Source organism: Octopus bimaculoides, chromosome 11 (genome assembly GCF_046866305.1).
Source record: "Octopus bimaculoides isolate indiv1 chromosome 11, ASM4686630v1, whole genome shotgun sequence".
Classification (NCBI taxonomy): Eukaryota; Metazoa; Mollusca; class Cephalopoda; order Octopoda; family Octopodidae; genus Octopus; species Octopus bimaculoides.
The window spans coordinates 69,876,924-69,898,771 of NC_142938.1; the positions used below are offsets into that span (position 1 = coordinate 69,876,924).

Genomic DNA, 21,848 nt, shown 5'->3' on the forward strand with positions numbered 1-21,848 from the left:
ACCTGACTTTTCCCCAAACCTGGATCTCCGACCATCAAAATATGCGGATCTCCACGGATGGCAACACAATCCTGTAAGAACAAAAATTTTTATTTGATATATATATATATATATAAATGTGCCCTTTTTTTAAAGCCTAGCCAGGCTCTTGGGCCCGGTTTCCTGGTTTCTATGGCGTATGTGTTCCCCAGCTGGATGGGACGCCAGTCCATTGCAGCGTTACTCATTTTTGCCAGCTGAGTGAACTGGAGCAACGTGAAATGAAGTGTTTTGCTCAAGACCACAACACATCACCCGGTCCAGGAATCGAAACCACAATCTTATAATCATCGTGCTGACACCCTAACCACTTAGCCACGCGTCTCCACTTATATATATATATGTATAAGCAAAAACAAAATAAAAAACAAATACACATGCCACATAAAGTTACACACACAGTTATACACATTTTTTCATGGTGAGACTGGATTGACTATAGCAAAATTTGTCTAGTTGTATATTATTCTTTTCTGCTCTAGGCACAAGGCCTGAAATTTTTGGGGAGGGGGCTAATCGATTAGATCGACCCCAGTATGCAACTGGTACTTGATTTATTGACCCCCGAAAGGATGAAAGGCAAAGTCGACCTCAGCGGAATTTGAACTCAGAACATAAAGACAGATGAAATACCACTAAGCATTTCGCCCGGCCTACTAACGTTTCTTATTTCTTTATTGCCCACAAGGGGATAAACATAGAGGGAACAAACAAGGACAGATGAAGGGATTAAGTCAATTATATCAACTCCAGTGCGTAACTGGTACATACTTTATCGACCTCGTCGGAATTTGAACTCAGAACATAAAGACAGACGAAATACCACTAAGCATTTCGCCCGGCCTACTAACGTTTCTTATTTCTTTATTGCCCACAAGGGGATAAACATAGAGGGAACAAACAAGGACAGATGAAGGGATTAAGTCAATTATATCGACTCCAGTGCGTAACTGGTACATACTTTATCGACCTCGTCGGAATTTGAACTCAGAACATAAAGACAGACGAAATACCACTAAGCATTTCGCCCGGCCTACTAACGTTTCTTATTTCTTTATTGCCCACAAGGGGATAAACATAGAGGGAACAAACAAGGACAGATGAAGGGATTAAGTCGATTATATCGACTCCAGTGCGTAACTGGTACATACTTTATCGACCTCGTCGGAATTTGAACTCAGAACATAAAGACAGACGAAATACCACTAAGCATTTTGCCTGGCGTGCAAATGATCCTACCGGCTCGCCGCCTTCCAGTTGCATATTATTGAATTATTTTTTTATATTGGAAGCCCTTCACACCACTAAGCCCTCAATCATGAAGTAGAAGTGGAGTTTGTTTCTTAATCAAGTATATTGGTTACTTTCCTTGGGGCACAAAAGTTTGAAATGCTGGCAAGTAGTCCAGTTATTCTCTTTTACTCTTTTACTTGTTTCAGTCACTTGACTGTGGCCATGCTGGAGCACCGCCTTTAGTCAAGCAAATTGACCCCAGGACTTATTCTTTGTAAGCCTAGTACTTATTCTATTGGTCTCTTTTGACGAACCGCTAAGTTACAGGGACTTAAACACACCAGCATCGGTTGTCAAGCGATGTTGGGGAGGGACACACACACACAGACACACAAACATATACACACACATACATATTTTTTTTTTTTTTTTTTTAAAGTTTCAGCTTAGAGCTGCGGCCATGCTGATGCACCACCGTGTATATATATACATATATAAGATGGGCTTCTTTCAGTTTCCGTCTACCAAATTCACTCACAAGGCTTTGGTCGGCCCGAGACTATAGTAGAAGACACTTGCCCAAGGTGCCACGCAGTGGGACTGAACCCGGAACCACGTGGTTGGTAAGCAAGCTACTTACCACACAGCCACTCCTGCGCCTAGTTATGCTGATTTGAAGCAACTAGTCTGCTTTTTATAAAAAGATGCATTCAAGTAAATGAATATTTAATATTTGATAATCAAACCTTTTCCATACCAGTCCATGATCCCAATGTAGGGCCAATATTTTCCCCAGACACAATGCCAATATTTCTATATTTAGCAACAAAATAGCAGAACAATCCAATTATATTTACCTTGTCATTTGCAAAACGTTGTGTTCCTCCAAATAGACCAAGAACCAAACCTGCTTTGACCATCTGGGAAAATATTAACAAATTATTTCATTTAATGTCATTAATCGTACAAGACGGGCAAGCGAAATCGTGATGGCACCTGTGCCCAGCGTCGCCTTTCTGGCACTTGTGCCCGCGGCATGTGTAAGGACTTTCCAGCGAGATCGTTGCCAGTGCCCCTGGACTGGCTCTTGTGTGGGTGGCACATAAAATACACCATTTTGAGCGTGGCCGTTGCCAGTACCGCCTGACTGGCCTTCGTGCCGGTGGCACGTAAAAGCACCCACTATACTCTCTAAGTGGTTGGCGTTAGGAAGGGCATCCTGCTGTAGAAACTCTGCCAGATCAGATTGGAGCCTGGTGTAGCCATCTGGTTTCACCAGTCCTCAGTCAAATCGTCCAACCCATGCTAGCATGGAAAGTAGACGTTAAACGATGATGATGATGACGATGAGAAGATGATGAAGATAACGAGGATGATGTTGATGATGGAAGTGGCGGTGGTGGTAATGAGAAAAAGCTACTAGCTATTAAAGACCGAGAAAAAGTGATCCTTTAACAATGGGTAAGGGTTGTAGCCAGACCAGTAAAAGACATTATACATATGGGTCTCTGGGGGTAGAGAATCTCATAGGGGGAGTTTTCAAAGGAGGTTGGAGATCACAAAGTAATAAATGCAGTGGAAATGTTTGGTGTGTGTAAGAATAAAATCAAAGCTGATGACATCCAGATATCATCTGATTCCTACCAAAAAATGTCCACTGTTACGACTGGCCAGAAAACAAAAGTTTCTTTCGCTGAAATACACTGTCTTCGTTTCAATTAATTTTCAAAGTATTCTTTTACTTGTTTCAGTCAATTTGACTGCAGCCATGCTGGAACACCGCCTTTAGTCGAGCAAATTGACCTCAGAACTTATTCTTTGTAAGCCTAGTGCTTATTCTATCAGTCTTTTTTGTTGAACCGCTAAGCTATGGGGACGTGTAAACACACCAGCATCGGTTGTCAAGTGATGTTGGTGAGACAAACACAGACACACAAACATATATATATATATATATATATATATATATATATATATATACGATGGGCCTCTTTCAGTTTCCGTCCACCAAATCCACTCACAAGGCTTTGGTCGGCTCGAGGCTATAGTAGAAGACATTTGCCCGAGGTGCCACACAATGGAACTGGACCTGGAACCATGTGGTTGGTAAGCAAGCTACTTACCACACAGCCACTCCTGCGCCTATAATTATGTTTGATAATTAATTATGATTTCATTCAACATATTCCTCTCTCAGACTTAAAGCAGCAATCCTTCAGTTTTTCTAAGTTCTGTAAAAGAACTTGGAAGGTTGGGCCCACAACCAGGCCTTTCGTGATACCCTTAAAGACAGGAACTTTTCACAGCCCTTTGTACCACACAGTTACTAGTTTTCTCTCTCTCACACACAGAGGAATAAGGAGCTTCAGGATGTCACCGAAGAAACCAGATAGGAGAGAGTATTAATGCTGAAAGGAGCAGGCTGGGATTCCTAAAGCTGACACTATGTGGCTGAACTGATCCACATCATCATCGTTTAACGTCCGCTTTCCATGCTAGCATGGGTTGGACGATTTGACTGAGGACTGGTGAAACCAGATGGCTACACCACGCTCCAATCTAATTTGGCAGATTTTCTACAGCTGGATGCCCTTCCTAACGCCAACCACTCAGAGAGTGTAGTGGGTGCTTTTACGTGCCACCAGCACGAAGGCCAGTCAGGCGGTACTGGCAACAGCCACGCTCAAAATGGTGTATTTTACGTGCCACCTGCACAGGAGCTAGTTCAGCGGCACTGGCATGATCTCGCTCGAATGTCTTTACACATGCCACCGGCACAAGTGCCAGGAAGGCGACACTGGGCACAGGTGCCATCACGATTTCGCTAGCTAAATAAAATATGGATACTCTGTAATTTAGAAGATAGAAAGAAAATCACTGATGATGCATGAATGGTCAAGTAATATATGTGTTACTGTCAAAACTGTAAGATTATTGGAATAAGTAAGAAAGAAATATTGCTGAAATTTACCTCATGTCCACATATACTGGAACACAGGGATCTGCAAGGGAAAAATGAAACCAGTAATAATATAATTGTATGGATTAGTTTTCAATGTCTATGTGTGTGTGTGTGTGTGTGTGTCTTTGTTTGCTCCCCACAACCCCATCACCACTTGACAACTGGTGTTGGTGTGTTTATGTCCCTGTAACTTAGCAGTTCAGCAAAAGAGACTGATAGAATAAGTACTCGGCTTAAGTCCTGGGGGTCGATTTGTTCGACTAAAACTCTTCAAGGTGGTGCTCCAGCATAGCCACAGTCAAATAACTGAAACAAGTAGAAGAATAAAACAATATATATATATATATATATCATGCAACTGGAATGTGTAACATACTGCTGGATGTGAAGGTGGTGAGATGGCAGAATCGTTAGCATGCCAGGCGAAATGCTGAGTGGTATTTCATCTGTCTTTGTGTTCTGAGTTCAAATTCTGCTGAGATCAACTTTGCCGTACCTCCTTTTTGGGGGGGGGGGGGGGGGGGGGGGTCGATAAATTAAATACCAGTTATGTACTGAGGTTGATCTAATCGAGCCCATGGGCATATGGCGTAGTGGTTAAGAGTGTGGGCTACTAACTCCTAAATTCCAAGTTCGATTACAGGCACTGACCTGAACAATGATAATAATAATAACATTGAAAAATACCTTAGGAATGAGAACCCAGGTTCGAAATTTTCCCAAGACACCTGATAAAGGCTGGAGGGTATATCAGCCGAAACAACAACAAACAAGATGAGGACAAATATCCGTCAAATGTAAATAATGTACCTTTATTTTCCTTCCCTGAGTGTCTTTTAATACTTTGCATGTACCACATCCTCGCATTGTTGCTTTTTTCTCGTGCTATTTTCTTTGTTTTTTGGGGGGATTAATTATATATATATATATGTATGTGTGCATGTATGTAATATTTATACACACACACACACACACACATAGTAGACTCAGTAAAGTGATTGGCGATAGGAAGGAGATCCACCCATAAAAGTCTAAACAAAAATGAAACATATTTCAGAGGAACAATAAGTCTGAATAAGTACTGACTTAAAGCATGATGACCAATCCAACCATGCCACTATGGGAAGAGAATGTAAAATGATAACGATTAGATACCCACACAATTAATTTTTCTTGCTTGAAACACAACACATGCACATCTCTCTCACTTCCACTAACTCTTACTGTTCTAGCATGCAGCTCAAGCCAGTTTTGAAAGAAAGTGTATTAGTTATACAAACCCAACTAAAAGCCTGAAAAGATGTTTCTCACTGTGTATTTCCTGGATGGCATATAATTCTTTCATAGTAAAATCCATGGCCAAACCTGCTGATTCGCCAGTGGTTTTACCTTTAGGATTTGTTACAGAATTAGCTTGGATGTAGAGAAGGAACAAACACTTGTCTTTATTTCTTGAATGACCTATAAATATAAGATATAAATATAAGATATAAATTAATAAGATATAAGATATAAATTAATAAAAATTTCATTTCGAAGTTGTTATATTCCTACTTAACTAACATTTTTTCCCCAATAACCAGACATGCTTTTCACAGAAGACTGGAAACAAACAACCTCTCTTGTATGACAATGATGCTCATTTACAACCATTAAGTAATGTCTAGACAAGGGTACACACACACACACAAGATGGGCTTCTTTCAATTTCCATCTACCAAATTCACTCACAAGGCTTTGGTCAAACTTAGTCTATAGTTGAATAAAGAAAACACTTGTCCAAGGTGCTGTGCATTGGGACTGAACCCAGGACCATATGGCTGGAAAGCAAGCTTCTCAACCACACAGCCATGTCTGTGCCTATATAGATATGGTTTTCAATGCATGTAGTAGTCAGGAATAACTACTAGATCATCTGGGAATATTACTGCAATGGATTACCATTTTAGAAGAATTAATTATCTTCTCCACACCATAACAATGGGGCTAAGTATGGTGGCTTAGAAAACATTTATTATAATTATTTATTTGTTTTACATCCACTTTACAATGGTCGTATAGGTTTGATGGCTGCTTATATTCGGGGCAATATTTTTACACTGGTTGCTTTTCCTATTGCTAACCCTTCTTGCCTTTTAGAGATAAAGACGTTTGCATTACTTCAAGAGCGCAGGGCTCCAGAATGTAATGTTTACTGAGAATATAAATGCCAACAAAAACCATTTTTCACTTGGATCTCATGCATGCACACAGACACACACACGTGTGCATGATGGGTTTTCAGGAAGTTTCAGTCATTCACAACCAGCAGCAATAGTAGAAGACACTTGCCCAAGGTGCCATGCAGTGGGGCTGAACTCTGCTGTGCCTGTATTATTATACATAGATTTGAAATGAAGCCTTTTGACTAACCTTCGTTAGAAGTGTTCACTTTGACAATACCAGCTATTGAAACCGTATCTCCAGGAACACAGCTATCCACTGTCAATAGAAAGTAACATTGTAATGTGTAATATTAAAATTTGTGTTTATTGATAATGTGAGCGTGGCCGTTGCCAGTACCGCCTGACTGGCCTTCGTAGGATTTTCGAGCGAGATCGTTGCCAGTGCCCCTGGACTGGCTCTTGTGCGGGTGGCACATAAAATACACCACTTTGAGCATGGCAGTTGCCAGTACCGCCTGACTGGCCTTCGTAGGATTTTCGAGCGAGATCGTTGCCAGTGCCCCTGGACTGGCTCTTGTGCGGGTGGCACATAAAATACACCACTTTGAGCATGGCCGTTGCCAGTACCGCCTGACTGGCCTTCGTAGGATTTTCGAGCGAGATCGTTGCCAGTGCCCCTGGACTGGCTCTTATGCGGGTGGCACATAAAATACACCACTTTGAGCATGGCCGTTGCCAGTACCGCCTGACTGGCCTTCGTAGCATTTTCGAGCGAGATCGTTGCCAGTGCCCCTGGACTGGCTCTTGTGCGGGTGACACGTAAAAGCACCCACTACACTCTCGGAGTGGTTGGCGTTAGGACGGGCATCCAGCTGTAGAAACTCTGGCAAATCAGATTGGAGCCTGGTGTAGCCATCCGGTTTCACCAGTCCTCAGTCAAATCGTCCAACCCATGCTAGCATGGAAAGCGGACGTTAAACGATGATGATGATGTGCCTACCTACCTATCTACTTATCTGCCTGCCGTCCGTCCATCTCTTATAACCATGAACTTTTTGAAACCTCTGAAACTTTAAAACTTCATAACTCTGAAGTTTTTGAAAAAATCTTTTGAGATTCTTTGTGATTTTTTCAAGATTTTATGAACTGTTTTAGAAAAATTTCAAGATGCAAGAATTATAAGGCACAAGAAGTTACAAAGCGGATCATAAGGAATTTGAATTCTTACCAAGATCATTAGTCAGATCACACTCAATTGTTCGAGGAATTCGACCAGTTTCATTCTGATCTCCCATAACTTCTTGGAGTCTATTAGATGTCGATAAAATCAAAAATAAGAAAATTAACATTTTGTTACAGTTCTATATTTAAGAGATGAGGAATTATTTACATTATTTACATTTGATGGATATTTGTCCTCATCTTGTAATTAGATAACTTCATTCATTTTATATTTGTATATTTTCCATGCTAGCATGGGTTGGACTAAGACATATTGGGGAACCATTCTACAGCCAAATGCCTTACCCTGTTGCTAACACTTACTTGTTTTGCAAATAAGAGATTTTTTTATTCCACTTGTCTTTGAAATCCAGAGTTAACGAATTTATTTTTGACAAGGAATGACAACAAACATGACAGATTATTAGCTCACAGATAAGCATGTGCACACACGTGAACGTATGTCAGGCTTCCGTGCAGTTTCTGTCTATCAATTCTACTCCCAAGGCGTTAGTTGGCTTGAGGCTACAGTAGAAGACACTTGTTCAAAGTGCTGCACCACAATGTAGAACTCAAGACCACATGGTAACAATGTGGACTCTACACCCACTCAGCCAAGCCAGCACCTATAGGGTGTTATATTAAATAAGCTTCAATAAAATATAAAAATCCATAAAAACAAACTTGGTTGTGTGGTTGAAGTTTGCTTCCCAACCGTATAGTTTTGGGTTCAGTTCCACTGTATGGTACTTGGGCAAGTGTCTTCTATTACAGCCACGGGTTGACAAATATTCGTAAAAGGGAACTGGTAGATGAAAACTGAAAGACATGCACAAGTGTATATGTGTGTGTGTGTGTGTAGGTGTGGGGGTGCATGTATGCTGGTATCTGTGTCCTGACATCACATGACAGTCGTAAATGAGTGTCACTGTCACACAAGTTGTGTCATTCATTTTCAATATTTTGTGGAAACATGTTCAGCCATGAGGAAATATTACTTTACTTGGAAACAGGTGAGAGTTGGTGACAGGAAGAGCATCCAGTTGTAGAAAACTTGCCTTAATAAACTCTGTTTACTCCATACAAGCATGGAAAAGTGGACATTAAAAGGATGATGATGATGAATAAAGATATAAAAAATCAATAAAAACCTTATTGTTTGCCAGTCTATTGATTCCGTCTTTGGAGAGCTCTGTTTTGGATGGAACACTCGACTACGACATCCTGATGAAGTGCACTGAAATTAAACAAAAACATCATAAAAAAACAACAAAACAAACAACAGAAACTAATATTTAACCATTTTGTTACCATATTTCTGTTGAGATGCTCTGTGTTTCTTTCAATTACTTTAAATATAACAAAGAATTTAGAGAAAGAGATCAGAACGTTAGTCACAGTTCACTGACTCAACTGGTCCTTAATTTCTCAAGAACTATGTGAGAATTTGAAGAATGCTCACTCTAATACTATAACCTTTTCCAGATTCACTAATAAATTCCAATTCTGCTTTCAGAACTAGATTTTATATACATAGTTTAGGCGCAGGAGTGGCTGTGTGGTAAGCAGCTTGCTTACCAACCACATGGCTCTGGGTTCAGTCCCACTGCGTGGCACCTTGGGAGTGGATTTGGTAGACGGCCTTGTGAGTGGATTTGGTAGACGGAAACTGAAAGAAGCCCGTCGTATATATATATATATATGTGTGTATGTGTGTGTGTATGAGTTTGTGTTTGTCCCCCCAGCATCGCTTGACAACCGATGGTGGTGTGTTTACGTCCCCATAACTTAGCGGTTTGGCAAAAAAAAAAAGAGACCGATAGAATAAGTACTAGGCTTACAAAGAATAAGTCCTGGGGTCGATTTGCTCGACTAAAGGTGGTGCTCCAACATGACCGCAGTCAAATGACTGAAACAAGTAAAAGAGTAAAAGAGAGAGAGAGTTTGGATAACCCTCAAGTCACTCCTTCACACTCAGCATACATATTGTCTACCAGATTACAGACTGATATCCAAACACAAACCTATTTCTGAGACAACAAATGCAAAGATCAGTCATTAACTATACATGCATGTATGTGCCAGCATGGAAAGTGGATGTAAAATAATAATAATAAAAATGATGGTCCAGATGGACTATATGTAATCTGAACCTTTCCCCCCTTGTTTTGTTATTTTCTTTTACGGAATCCCACGTTTTAGGCTATGGAGATTCCGATTCTGAAAAATTTCGATTCCTCCCCCCCCCCCCGGTTTTTATATAGATCCACAGGGTAAACCTAACCCTAACTCAAACCCTAACCGTAACCCTAACCCTAACCCTAACCCTGACCCTGACCCTAACTCTAAACCTAACCCTAGTTTTGTGAGATTTGGCTGTTATTTCTAGCATGTAAATAGCCTGCTTGGTGGGGGGGGGGGAATTGAAATTTTTTTTTTCAGAATCGGAATCTCCATAGCCTAAAACGTGGAATTCTGTAAAAAAAATTAATAAATAAGGGGGGGGGGGGGGGGGAAAGGTTCAGATTACATATAGTCCGTCTCTACCAAAATGATAATGATGATGATGATGATATCTGTCTGTCTGTCTGTCTATGTACGTGTATGTGTCTATACATGTGCACACATGCAAACAGTGTGGAAAGAGCCATTAACAGATGTTTATATTTAAAATAATACACATCAAAGCTGCTCGTGTTGCTTATATATCTTCTAGAACATCACACTGGAATGTGCAGCGAAAGACAGTCAGAATGGTCTTCATTTCCATTATAACATTACCATAATTATTGAAAACTGGGCAGCATTCCAAATATATTGCTTTGACCTAATTAATAGGAATTTCCTCATATAATTAGGTATATTGCTTGATTTGAGGAATAAATGGTTATTATTTAACCCTCTTGTTATGATATTTCTTTTGAGATATGATACCTTTGTTTAAATTAGTTTTGAAAATATTTGAAGAATTGAGGAAAAATAAAAAGCTTGGTTCCCAACCACATGGTCCAAGGTTCAGTCCCACTGCATGGCACCTTGGGCAAGTATCTTCATCTGTAGCCTCAGGCCAACCAAAACCTTGTGAGTGGGTTTAGTTTGGTAGATGGAAACTGAAAGAACCCCACATCTATATATGTGCGCGTGTGTGTGTGTGTGTGTGTGTGTGTGTGTGTGTGTGTTAAAGTCTGTCATACCGGCCATGATGAAATACCACAAGGTATGGAAAATACGTATTCGCCTTTATATATTTAATCCTTTATATTGAACACTCAATATTTCATCTATTCAATAAGACATATTCCATATATTCAATAAGACATTCAATACTTTATTTCATTGTACCATCCATTTTTATTTTATATTATATATTGTATATTATATTATATATTGTATATTCCATATTCTATATCCCACATTGGTTTTGCAGGAATATAAATAAAACATAAAAAACAGACAGTGTTGGAACTCTTTTAAACAAAATAATATATATATATATATATATATATATATATATATATATATACATATCTATGTGTGTGTTTATGTCCCCATAATTTAGCAGTTTGGCAAAAGTGACTGAAGATGACAAAGCATTTTATCTGATGCTCTACTAATTCTGCCAGTTCACAACCCTTACTACTTCCACAGCAACAACAATGGTTTCAAATACTGCAAGGCATTCTACTGACTCCATTTCATTCTTGTAAATTGTTCATTAAAACTGCTGATTCCTTTTTACTTGTTTCTGTCATTACACTGTGGTCATGCTGGAGTACTGCCTTGAATTGTTAGTCATATGAATCGACCCCTGTACTTATTGTTTTTAAACCTGGTACTTTTTCTATTGGTCTCTTTTATCAAACCACTAAGTTATGAGGACATAAACAAACCAACACCGATTGTAAAGCACACACACATAATGATGAAGCTGCACCGACTGTATTGCAAAGTTGCATCTGCAACAGTGAGTAGTCTTCAAACACATTATTATTATTAATATTATATACATACACATACACACAACGGGCTCCTTTCAGTTTCCATCTACCAAATCCACTCACAAAACCTTGGTCAGCCCAGTAGAAAGCACTTGTCCAAGGTGCCACACAGTGGGACTGAACCCAGAACCATGTGGGTGGGAAGCAAACTTCATACCACAAAGCCATGCCTTCTCTCTTTTTATTTTGTAGCCATAAGTGCCAGTGGCATGTAAAAGGCACCATTTGAGCGTGGTCAATGCCAGTGCCGCCTGACTGGCTCCTGTGCTGGTGGCACGTAAAAAGCACTATTCGAGCATGGGTCATTGCCAGTGCTGCCTGACTTGCTCCTGTGCCGGTGGTACATAAAAAGCACCACTTGAGCGTGGTTATTACCAGTGCCGCCTGACTGGCTCCTGTGCTGGTGGCATGTAAAAAGCATCATTCAAGCGTGTTCAATACCAGTACCACCTGACTGGCCCTCATGCTGGTAGCACGTAAAAAGCACCCAGGACACTCTCGGAGTTGTTGGCGTTAGGAAGGGCATCCAGCTGTAGAAACACTGCCAGATTAGATTGGAACCTGGTACAGCCTTCTGGCTTGCCAGTCCTCAGTCAAGCCACCCAACACATGCCAGCATGGAAAACGGACGTTAAATGATGATGATGATGATGATGATGAGTCCTGACTGTAAGTAACCCTTTTGCATTGAAACCAGCCACATGTAGCCCAAATATTCTATGTTCTTTGTTCAAACCAGCCAGGTTCAACTTCTCACACCTATCCTGCATTGTCATTCTAAAAATAAACAATCATATCACTGAAACCTCAAAACTACAGCATCATTCACAAATAATTCAAAGCAATGTGAATAAATAAACATTACATTTGACAGAGTAATCTGAAAGCAGAGGGGTTAAAGAAATTTCTGAAGGCAATCAACAGATATCAGTGTTAGGGAAGTAGAGTACATGTGCTGTGATAATGCTAATAATAACTGCTGTTGTAATATGGTAAAATCTAGATTCCAAGGAAACAGGTGATAGTCTGTGCCAGCAGCAATTAGACTGTAGCAGTGTTCTAAAAAGAGTCTCATAAGTTCAATAACTGTGAGGGGCGAAGAATTTCACCGTGAGATTGATGATGAGGATATGAAAGAGATGTTGTTGCTTCGGCTGCTTTGCCGTTATAATAACATTACAGTCGGTGCATAGAGAAATGGTAATCTGCATCAAAGTACAGAGACAAAAACTAGGTGTTTGGTTCTTACATTACAGAAACAGTGCGTGATTCAGTCGTGTACATACAATGTGCAAATATCTATCTATCTATCTATATAAAGATATAAATATACATACATACACACACACACACATATATATATATATATATATATATATATATATATATATATATATATATATATATATAAAGATATAAATATATATTATTCATTTGACTAAATATATATATATATAAATATATATATATAATATCTATCTAGCTATCTCTCTCTCTCTCTATATATATATATATATATATAAAGATATATATATCTATATCTATCTATATATATGCATATATACATACATATATACATATATATATGTGTGTGCATATACACACACATATATATATATATATATATATATATATATATGTATGTATATACACACACACACGCACATATATATGTATATGTACATATGTATGTATATATTCCAAAAGTTTTGTGCTCTGTTCACAGCTCTTAGTAAGTTTTTCTCTTTCCCACAATTTCTTTTAAGTAATCTTACTGTTACCAAATATTTTGGCATTTTATCAGAAAGCAGTTTTCTGTGATCTGTCTAAATAATTAAGACTGTTGCCTTTAATAATGATGGCAAGCAAGAATAAAAGTTAATTTTCATCATCATCTTTCCCATCATTCATTACAATTAACTTTGTTGTATATTATATACCGCACAGGCAGAGCTGTATGGTAAGAATTTTGCTTCCCAAAAGGGTTCAGTCCCACTGCATGGTACCTTGGACAAGTGTCTTCTGCTATAGCCTTGGGCCGACCAAAGCCTTGTGAGTGGATTTGGTAGATGGAAACCGAAGGAAACCTGACACATATGCTTTTGAGTATGTGTGTATGTGTGTGTGTCTTTGTGTATGTGTTTGTCCCCTACCACTGCTTGACAACCAGTGTTGGTGTGTTTATTTATTTGACTAAAAGTCTTAAAGGTGGTGCCCTAACATGGCTGCAGTCTAATGACTGAAACGAGCAAAAGCTAAGACACACACACATATATAAATAATCATCTCCATTATGATCATCATCATCGTCACCACCACTTAATATCTGTCTCCCCTGATGGCATAGGTTGGATTATTTAAGAGGATCTGATGGGCTGAGGACTGAGTCAAGCTCCAAGAACTTTGGTATGATCTCTCAGGTTGGATGCCCTTCCTCAAAGAAGGACTTTTAGTCTTGTCCAGAACACATCCATCTATCTAGTGCTGGTGCCATAATGAAATGCACCCAGGAACAAAGTCTTTTCCCCCTCCTTTTTCTAGAGAGGTCATACGCCAATGGGTTTAGGGTCTGAAAAAATGCTGTAAAGCTAAGTGCTTTATAGATGTGGAACCCTGGCTAACCCCACAGACTGGACATATCTATCTTTATCTACTTATCTATCTACATATATGTATATAAATATGCATAAATGTATAAGTATGTGTATATTTGTTTGCACCCTTGTCTTGACATTATGTGATGGCTGTAAAGGAGCATCACTGTTATACAAGCAGTGTGGTTTGTTTCCAGACTTCTGTGGAAAATATGTCTGGTGATGGGGAAAGTGATGAAGGTAAGTCAGAAGATGGTTACCTGGCCATAGAAAAACTGCTTTAACAAATTCTATCTGACCCATGCAAACATAGTTAGAGAACTTTAAATGATGATCTTGATAAACATAAACACACACGCACACACATGTATAATTGCTTACCTTCTGGGGTGTGACATATTTACCATCAGGCAACAAAATAATCTGGAAGAAATATAAAGAAATTTGTCATAAAACACCATTTATTACAGGCCACATAATAATAACTCTTACATCGATATATTTAATTTAATGTAAAATGTCCCCAAAAACAACTCCAGTTCTGTTACAATAATGTCAGCAATGACAAACAGTCTCGACATTATAACGTTGTCCTTCGGAGCCTGGTGTAGCCATCCGGTTGCACCAGTCCTCAGTCAAAAGACACCATTTCGAGCGTGGCCGTTTTCGTGCGGGTGACACGTAAAAGCACCCACTACACTCTCTGAGTGGTTGGCGTTAGGAAGGGCATCCAGCTGTAGAAACTCTGCCAAATTAGATTGGAGCCTGGTGTAGCCATCCGGTTGCACCAGTCCTCAGTCAAATCGTCCAACCCATGCTAGCATGGAAAGCGGACGTTAAACGATGATGATGATGATGATCACTCTGGAGAGGGTTTAGTTAAGTCTTTGTTTGTAAGCATTGTGTGTGTGTGTGTGTGTGTGTGTGTGTATGTGCAAATAGGGAGTGGAGTGTTTGAGAAACATTATATGTAAATATGTGTGTGTGTGTGTGTGTGTGTGTGTGTGTGTGTGTGAGATAAGTAAGGTAAATAATTAGTGAGTTGGGTGTGTTCAAGGTGTTATGATGTGTAGATGTAGTGGACGGGTGGTGAACGGTGTGTGAGCATACATAGGTAGAGAAGTAGATTGTGGAGAGTGTGTGAGTGTATTCATGCATGTTATTAGCGTAGGAGAAGCTGGTGAAGTGAAGTATGTTTATGTAAGCGTGGGCAAAGTCATGTGTGAACGCGTGTTTATATGACGAGTAAGGCATGATGTTAATGCCTGGCGTGTGTATGAGTGTATGGGTAGAGAAGCTGAGAGGTGTGAGATGCCTGGATGCAGATTGTGTGTGTATGTAAGGGTAGAAGAAAAGGTGGGTAATGTATAGTTGTGTGTATGAGGAAGTGGAGTAAAGCTGTTAATTAAAGCTAGCAAAGACAGATCTGTTTAAGTAGGTAATTAACATTCATTCATAAAACATGAAAAGGCAGCAGGGTACGAGTGGAGGAAATGGAAGTCTCGGAGAATGGGGTGCTGGAGAGGCAAGGGATGAAGAGAAGGTAGATAGTGATGGGGGTGAAAGAATGGTCAATTTTTTTTATGGTTATACTCAAGTACAATGCTACCTCACAATTTTCCCCCAGACAGGTGTGATTGCGTGGTTAAGATGTTTGATTCCTTACTACACAGTTTGGTCTTAGGTTCAGTTCCACTGTGTGGCACCTTGGGTAAGCATCTTCTGCTATGGAACTTGGGTTGACCAAGGCCTTGTGAGTGGATTTGAACGACAGAAACTGAAAGAAGCCAGTCATATATGTATATATGTGTGTGTGTGTGTGTGTGCACATGCATGTATGTGTGCGCGGGTGTCTATGAGTTTGCATCTTCTTGTGTGTGTGGGTGTGTGTATGTGCGTGTGAATGTGTGTTTGTGTTATTTGGTCTTGATATCGCATGACAGTCATACATGCATGTCACTGTCATTCATTTCCAATATTCTGAGAGAACATGCCTAGCCAAGGGGAAATATCTTGCTTGGAAACAGGTGAGGGTTGATGATATTAAGAGCATCCAATCGTAGAAAATCTGCCTCAATAAACTCTGTCTGACCGATGCAACCATAGAAAAGTGGATGTTAAAATAATGATGCTGGCAATGATGTTTTGTATTGAATTTCTCACATTTTACTTAAGTATAAACAATAAGTCAATAAAAACTCATACGTGTTAAGGATTGGTAATTAGGTCATATGAGTGACATGTTCTATACACAGATATAGAGTATAATATACAGGGTGTCCACAAAGTCTGGGTACATGGAGTAAATAAAATCATAACATAAACAATTGAATGTAAGAAATAATAATTTTTTAAAGTATGTATTAATCCCCACGTGGGTACATGGAGTAAATAAAATCATAGCATAAACAATTGAATGTAAGAAATAATAATTTCTTAAAGTATGTGTTAATCCCCACGTGGGTACATGGAGTAAATAAAATCATAGCATAAACAATTGAATGTAAGAAATAATAATTTTTTAAAGTATGTATTAATCCCCACGTGGGTACATGGAGTAAATAAAATCATAGCATAAACAATTGAATGTAAGAAATAATAATTTCTTAAAGTATGTGTTAATCCCTATGTACCCAGACTTTGTGGACACCCTGTATAACTACAGTTAGCTTTTATCTTGCAATTTAAAACAAACTAATAAATAACCAGATTAAATATTCTAGTAATTTAAAATTCTGGGCTTAAATTCTTAATAAAGTGGAGCACTACCTCTAGATTTGAACAGCTGTTACACTCAAATTCCATTTTAATGCAAAGGGGTTTCACATTTCCTACCCTGACAACAGTTCCTTTGACTGTCACAAATTTACCTGTAGGAAATAAACAAAAGATATATTAGGTGTAATTTGTTATTGTCACATGTATTGACAGACAGGGTCATTCTAACATAAACAGAAACAGTTTAGTGTGATATTTGCCAAGGGTGATTTGTATAATTAAAAATGAAAACGAGCTAAGAGGAACTCAAAAAGGTCTACAATTAAAAATTTACCATGTATGACATTCAGTATCCCATCCCAACTTTGAAATTAAATTCATGCCCCTAATCCTTTTAAATTATTTTTTTATAAGCTCATTTTCATTTTTAATTATGCAAATTATCTTGGCCAAGAATGTAATAAACTCATTCTATAATTGTTAAATTGTCTATATCATTTCAGAAATGAGGACTGTGTTAGGCTAATGAGGCCAGACCAAGGCTGAAACACATTCATAGTTGTCTGTCATTTTTCAAACAAAAATCAGATTTTTGTTTTTCTTTAAATAAATTAATTCAATCATGAAATACTTAATTTTTTTTTCAAAATTTAGAAACAGTGCTGCAATTAGTACCAAAGTATTGTACATTCTGTCCTTCACTCCCAGAGAGAAAATTTTTGTTACCAGCTGAGTTAATAGCTGTCTGAACCTTTCCCAGCCTGTTCTCATCCTGGCTACTACTCCCACAACTAGCTAATTAGTTAGACGAACTAGGAAACAACAGCTTTACAGGTATGTATATTATCCTCATCATCATCATCATTTACTGTTCATGTTCCATAGAGGCATAGGTTGCGAGTTAACACAGGATCTCTTGATGATAATGTAACCTTCCTTTAACTAAGGTATCTTCGGCCTGATGAGTAGCTAGCAGAATACCCTTCGTTGGGTAATTACTACTTCTGAGGTTCTGCTAGCTAGGAAACATATGTAGTCTGGATTTTATCTACTCCATTCCCTAAATTTGGATATATATATATATATATATACAGTTGAAACATTTCTGTCACATGGGACCTTGAAGACTGCTAGAAAGTAGGAAAGTATACTCATCCTTTAATATTTAATATTCAATATTTCATTTATTCAACAAGACATTCAATACTTCATTTCATTTTACTATATATACTATATATTCCATATTCTATATCCTACATTAATTTTATAAGAATATAAATAAAACATACAAAACAGACAGAGTTGGAATTCTTTTGAATAATATATATATATATATATATATATATATATATATATGTTGTTGTACTTGGGGATGGTCATATTGCCAGTTTAGCCAATAAAAACACACGCACTGTATATTTGGTGTTAATTTGCTTCAGCTTTATATTACATTAATCTTAATCTTATTTCGGCCATCTGTTTCAACACACGATTTCACATCAAAAATCTTGCAAAACAAATATGTATATATATATACATATACATGTATCTGTCTGTCTGTCTCTCCCTATATATATATATATATATATATATATATACATACACACACACACACATATATATATATATAAACATAGGTACCAAATTTATCCACATCTCCATACATTGAAACTAATGATGAACAGTCTCAATTGATTTCCAGCGCTTCATGGGAGTTTCATCAGAGGTCTTTATATCACTTGACCAATCCCAGAGAAATAAGTAGCCAGCCCTTTAATATACACATCAAATCTAGTAGCGCCAGAAAACTGGAGCCACTAATTTGCATGCTATAAGTGTGTGTGTATGTGTGAGTGTGCATGTGTGTAAGTTAATAAGGAAAACAGATTATATCCAATGATATAGAAAATAATGTGAAAATACATATAAATTTATAAAAGACATACCATAGTAGTTAGCCTTGATATTTTTCAATTGTACAATGTTATCACATTCTTTAATTCTAGCATAAATCATTGGCAGATAGCTATCAGTTTCAGAAGAATCGTGCTCCTCCTTCCGTTTGGTTAGAATCAACTAGAATTACATAGATGGATAAATAAATAGCTATGGAAAAACGAAGATGGTATTTTACTGAAGATTTCATAATAAAATACTTTCACTAAAATGCCATTGACTGGCATTATAAAACCAATTATCTGTGAGATGGAAACAAGAAGTAATTTCTGGTTTTGGTAAGATTTGATAAAAAACATTCAGACAAATACATAACAAAAACACCAGGACTTACAAGTATATATAACATACAGAAAGTAGCACTACTAGGCACCACACACACATCCAACATAAAACACTTTCAATACAGTCACCATAAGAGCATCACAGCAAACCACAGCACACACCCAAGGCACACAGAGCTGTGCTTGGTAGTGCAGTGAAAGCATGCGATAAAAATAAGATTACTGAATAATAATAATAATAATCATTGTCATCGTCATCATCATCATCATCATCATCATTTAACATCCATTTTCCATGTGTTGGACAGAAGGATAGAAACTTGTAAAGCTGGGAGCTGCATCAGGTTCCACTGTCTGTTTTGGTATGATTTCTATAGCTGGTTGCCCTTCCTAATGCAACCATTTTACAGAATGTACCGGATGCTTTTTACGTGGCACTGGTACCTAGTACACTTTGTAAAGTCATTGGCATTAGGAAGGGCATAAAGTATCAGACAATTCTTCTTTGTTTCTTCCCTTTTCTATATCTGTAATTCAAAGGTCTAACCTTATCATATAATGTCATACTGATTCAATCTGAGAATTATGTCAAAGGGCACACATGTGTGGGGTACTCAACAAGTTACTTGCTTATTTATGATAAGGAATTCAATTAATCAAATAACTGAGTGTTCATCATCATCATCATCATCGTTTAACGTCCGCTTTCCATGCTAGCATGGGTTGGACAATTTGACTGAGGACTGGTGAAACCGGATGGCAACACCAGGCTCCAATCTGATTTGGCAGAGTTTCTACAGCTGGATGCCCTTCCTAACGCCAACCACTCAGAGAGTGTAGTGGGTGCTTTTACGTGTCACCCGCACGAAGGCCAGTCAGGCGGTACTGGCAACGGCCACACTCAAAATGGTGTATTTTATGTGCCACCCGCACAAGAGCCAGTCCAGGGGCACTGGCAACGATCTCGCTTGAAAATCCTTACACATGTCATGGGCACAAGTGCCAGAAAGGCAACTCTGGGCACAGGTGCCATCCCGATTTTCGCTTTTGCTTGCCCCAATAAGTCTTCGCAAGCTGAGTTTCGTGTCCAATGAAGGAGACGACGTTGGTATGGGTGCCAGTCGTCGAGTTTAGTTCGATTTTGATTTCACTTGCCTCAAAAAGTCTTCACAAGCGGAGTTTAGTGTCCAATGAAGGAAAGGTACGCATAAGTGGGCTGGCTACACCCCTGGCAGAGGCCTTGGATTTAGGTCTCACTTGGCTTGCCGGGTCTTCTCACGCACAGCATATTTCCAAAGTCATTTTTTTTTTTACAGTATGTGCATATGTATGCGTATGTGAGAATGTGCGTGTGTGTGAACGTGTCTGTGTGTGTATGTGTATGTGTGTGCATGTATCAAGCAGTGAGAACTCACTTTGTCTTGTGAGCTGGTGTCATGAATCCAACAAACTGCATAAAGCAGCTGCAGGACAAATGAAGAAAATGCAGGGTCAAGAGGACCTTTTGGTCTTGTCTTGTTGTGGATATAACAACCCCTCTAGTGCTAGTGTCATACGATGCACCAAGTTCACTCTGTAGAGTGACTGGTGTTAGGGTGGGCATTGACCCATAAGAGCCAAGCCAAAACAGTGTGTGTGTGTGTATGTGTGTGTGTAAATATGACATCTCTATAGTGTTTTGGTTTAATAACGTTGCTTTTGATTAGTTTTAGAAAGAACATGAAAACTATGCCTGACAGTGTTTACAGAAATAATTATGACATGAAAGGTGAGATAAGGATTAAGCCATACCTGATGCATTGCTAAACCCAAACATTTGATAATCTTTTCAGGAGAATCTCGTAGTTCTTTTGGAAAATCAGGAAATCTTGTTGTGATTACTGCAAAGAAATGACAAAAAGAGAGTTTGAACATTTAAAACTATTTTTATCTTTTCTTTCAAGAAGAAGAAGAAGAAGAAGAAGAAGAAGAAGAAGAAGAAGAAGAAGAAGAAGAAGAAGAAGAAGAAGAAGAAGAAGAAGAAGAAGAAGAAGAAGAAGAAGAAGAAGAAGAAGAAGAAGAAGAAGAAGAAGAAGAAGAAGAAGAAGAAGAAGAAGAAGAAGAAGAAGAAGAAGAAGAAGAAGAAGAAGAAGAAGAAGAAGATGAAGAAGAAGAAGAAGAAGAAGAAGAAGAAGAAGAAGAAGAAGAAGAAGAAGAAGAGAAAGAAGAAGAAGAAGAGAAGAAGAGAAGAAGAAGAAGAAGAAGGAAGAAGAAGAAGAAGAAGAGAGAAGGAAGAAGAAGAAGAAGAAGAAGAAGAAGAAGAAGAAGAAGAAGAAGAAGAAGAAGACAGTCTTAATTAAGAAAGAAAACAAACTATGCTGGATCATAAATATAGAATGCCCAGCTGACAACAAGGTATGCGGTAAAGAAGAAAGAAAAGTTGAGAGATATGACAGATTAGCTTGGGAAGTTAAGCAGTTGTGGTCGATGAAAAAGGTAACAGTAGTACCAATAATTGTCGGAGCCCTGGGGACAGTGAGCAAAAATCTCGAGAAGTACGTGGGACAAATAGGGGCAGCGATAATGGTGGAGCACTTGCAGAAAAACAGCACTGCTTGGAACCGCTCGAATACTCCGGAAGGTGCTCGAAAAATAAGAGGTGTTACCTTAGTTCAGTGGTAGTGAACAGCTGACACGGT

General features: G+C 38.5%; 1 protein-coding gene across 2 annotated transcripts in view; it reads right to left on the reverse strand.

The window, feature by feature from the left end:
* Positions 1 to 21,848, reverse strand: part of LOC106876704 (DNA helicase MCM8) — a 62,331-nt gene that overhangs the window by 31,976 nt on the left and 8,507 nt on the right. For both annotated transcript variants that reach the window (XM_014925367.3, XM_014925366.3), the window contains exons 6-16: positions 20,962 to 21,050; positions 18,877 to 19,006; positions 16,982 to 17,082; positions 14,594 to 14,635; positions 8,772 to 8,857; positions 7,628 to 7,707; positions 6,647 to 6,715; positions 5,515 to 5,695; positions 4,244 to 4,274; positions 2,130 to 2,192; positions 3 to 71 (exon numbers count right to left, since the gene is read on the reverse strand). In XM_014925367.3, the coding sequence (XP_014780853.1) occupies positions 3 to 71; positions 2,130 to 2,192; positions 4,244 to 4,274; positions 5,515 to 5,695; positions 6,647 to 6,715; positions 7,628 to 7,707; positions 8,772 to 8,857; positions 14,594 to 14,635; positions 16,982 to 17,082; positions 18,877 to 19,006; positions 20,962 to 21,050 (941 nt within the window). The remainder of the gene's footprint in view (positions 1 to 2; positions 72 to 2,129; positions 2,193 to 4,243; positions 4,275 to 5,514; positions 5,696 to 6,646; positions 6,716 to 7,627; positions 7,708 to 8,771; positions 8,858 to 14,593; positions 14,636 to 16,981; positions 17,083 to 18,876; positions 19,007 to 20,961; positions 21,051 to 21,848) is intronic.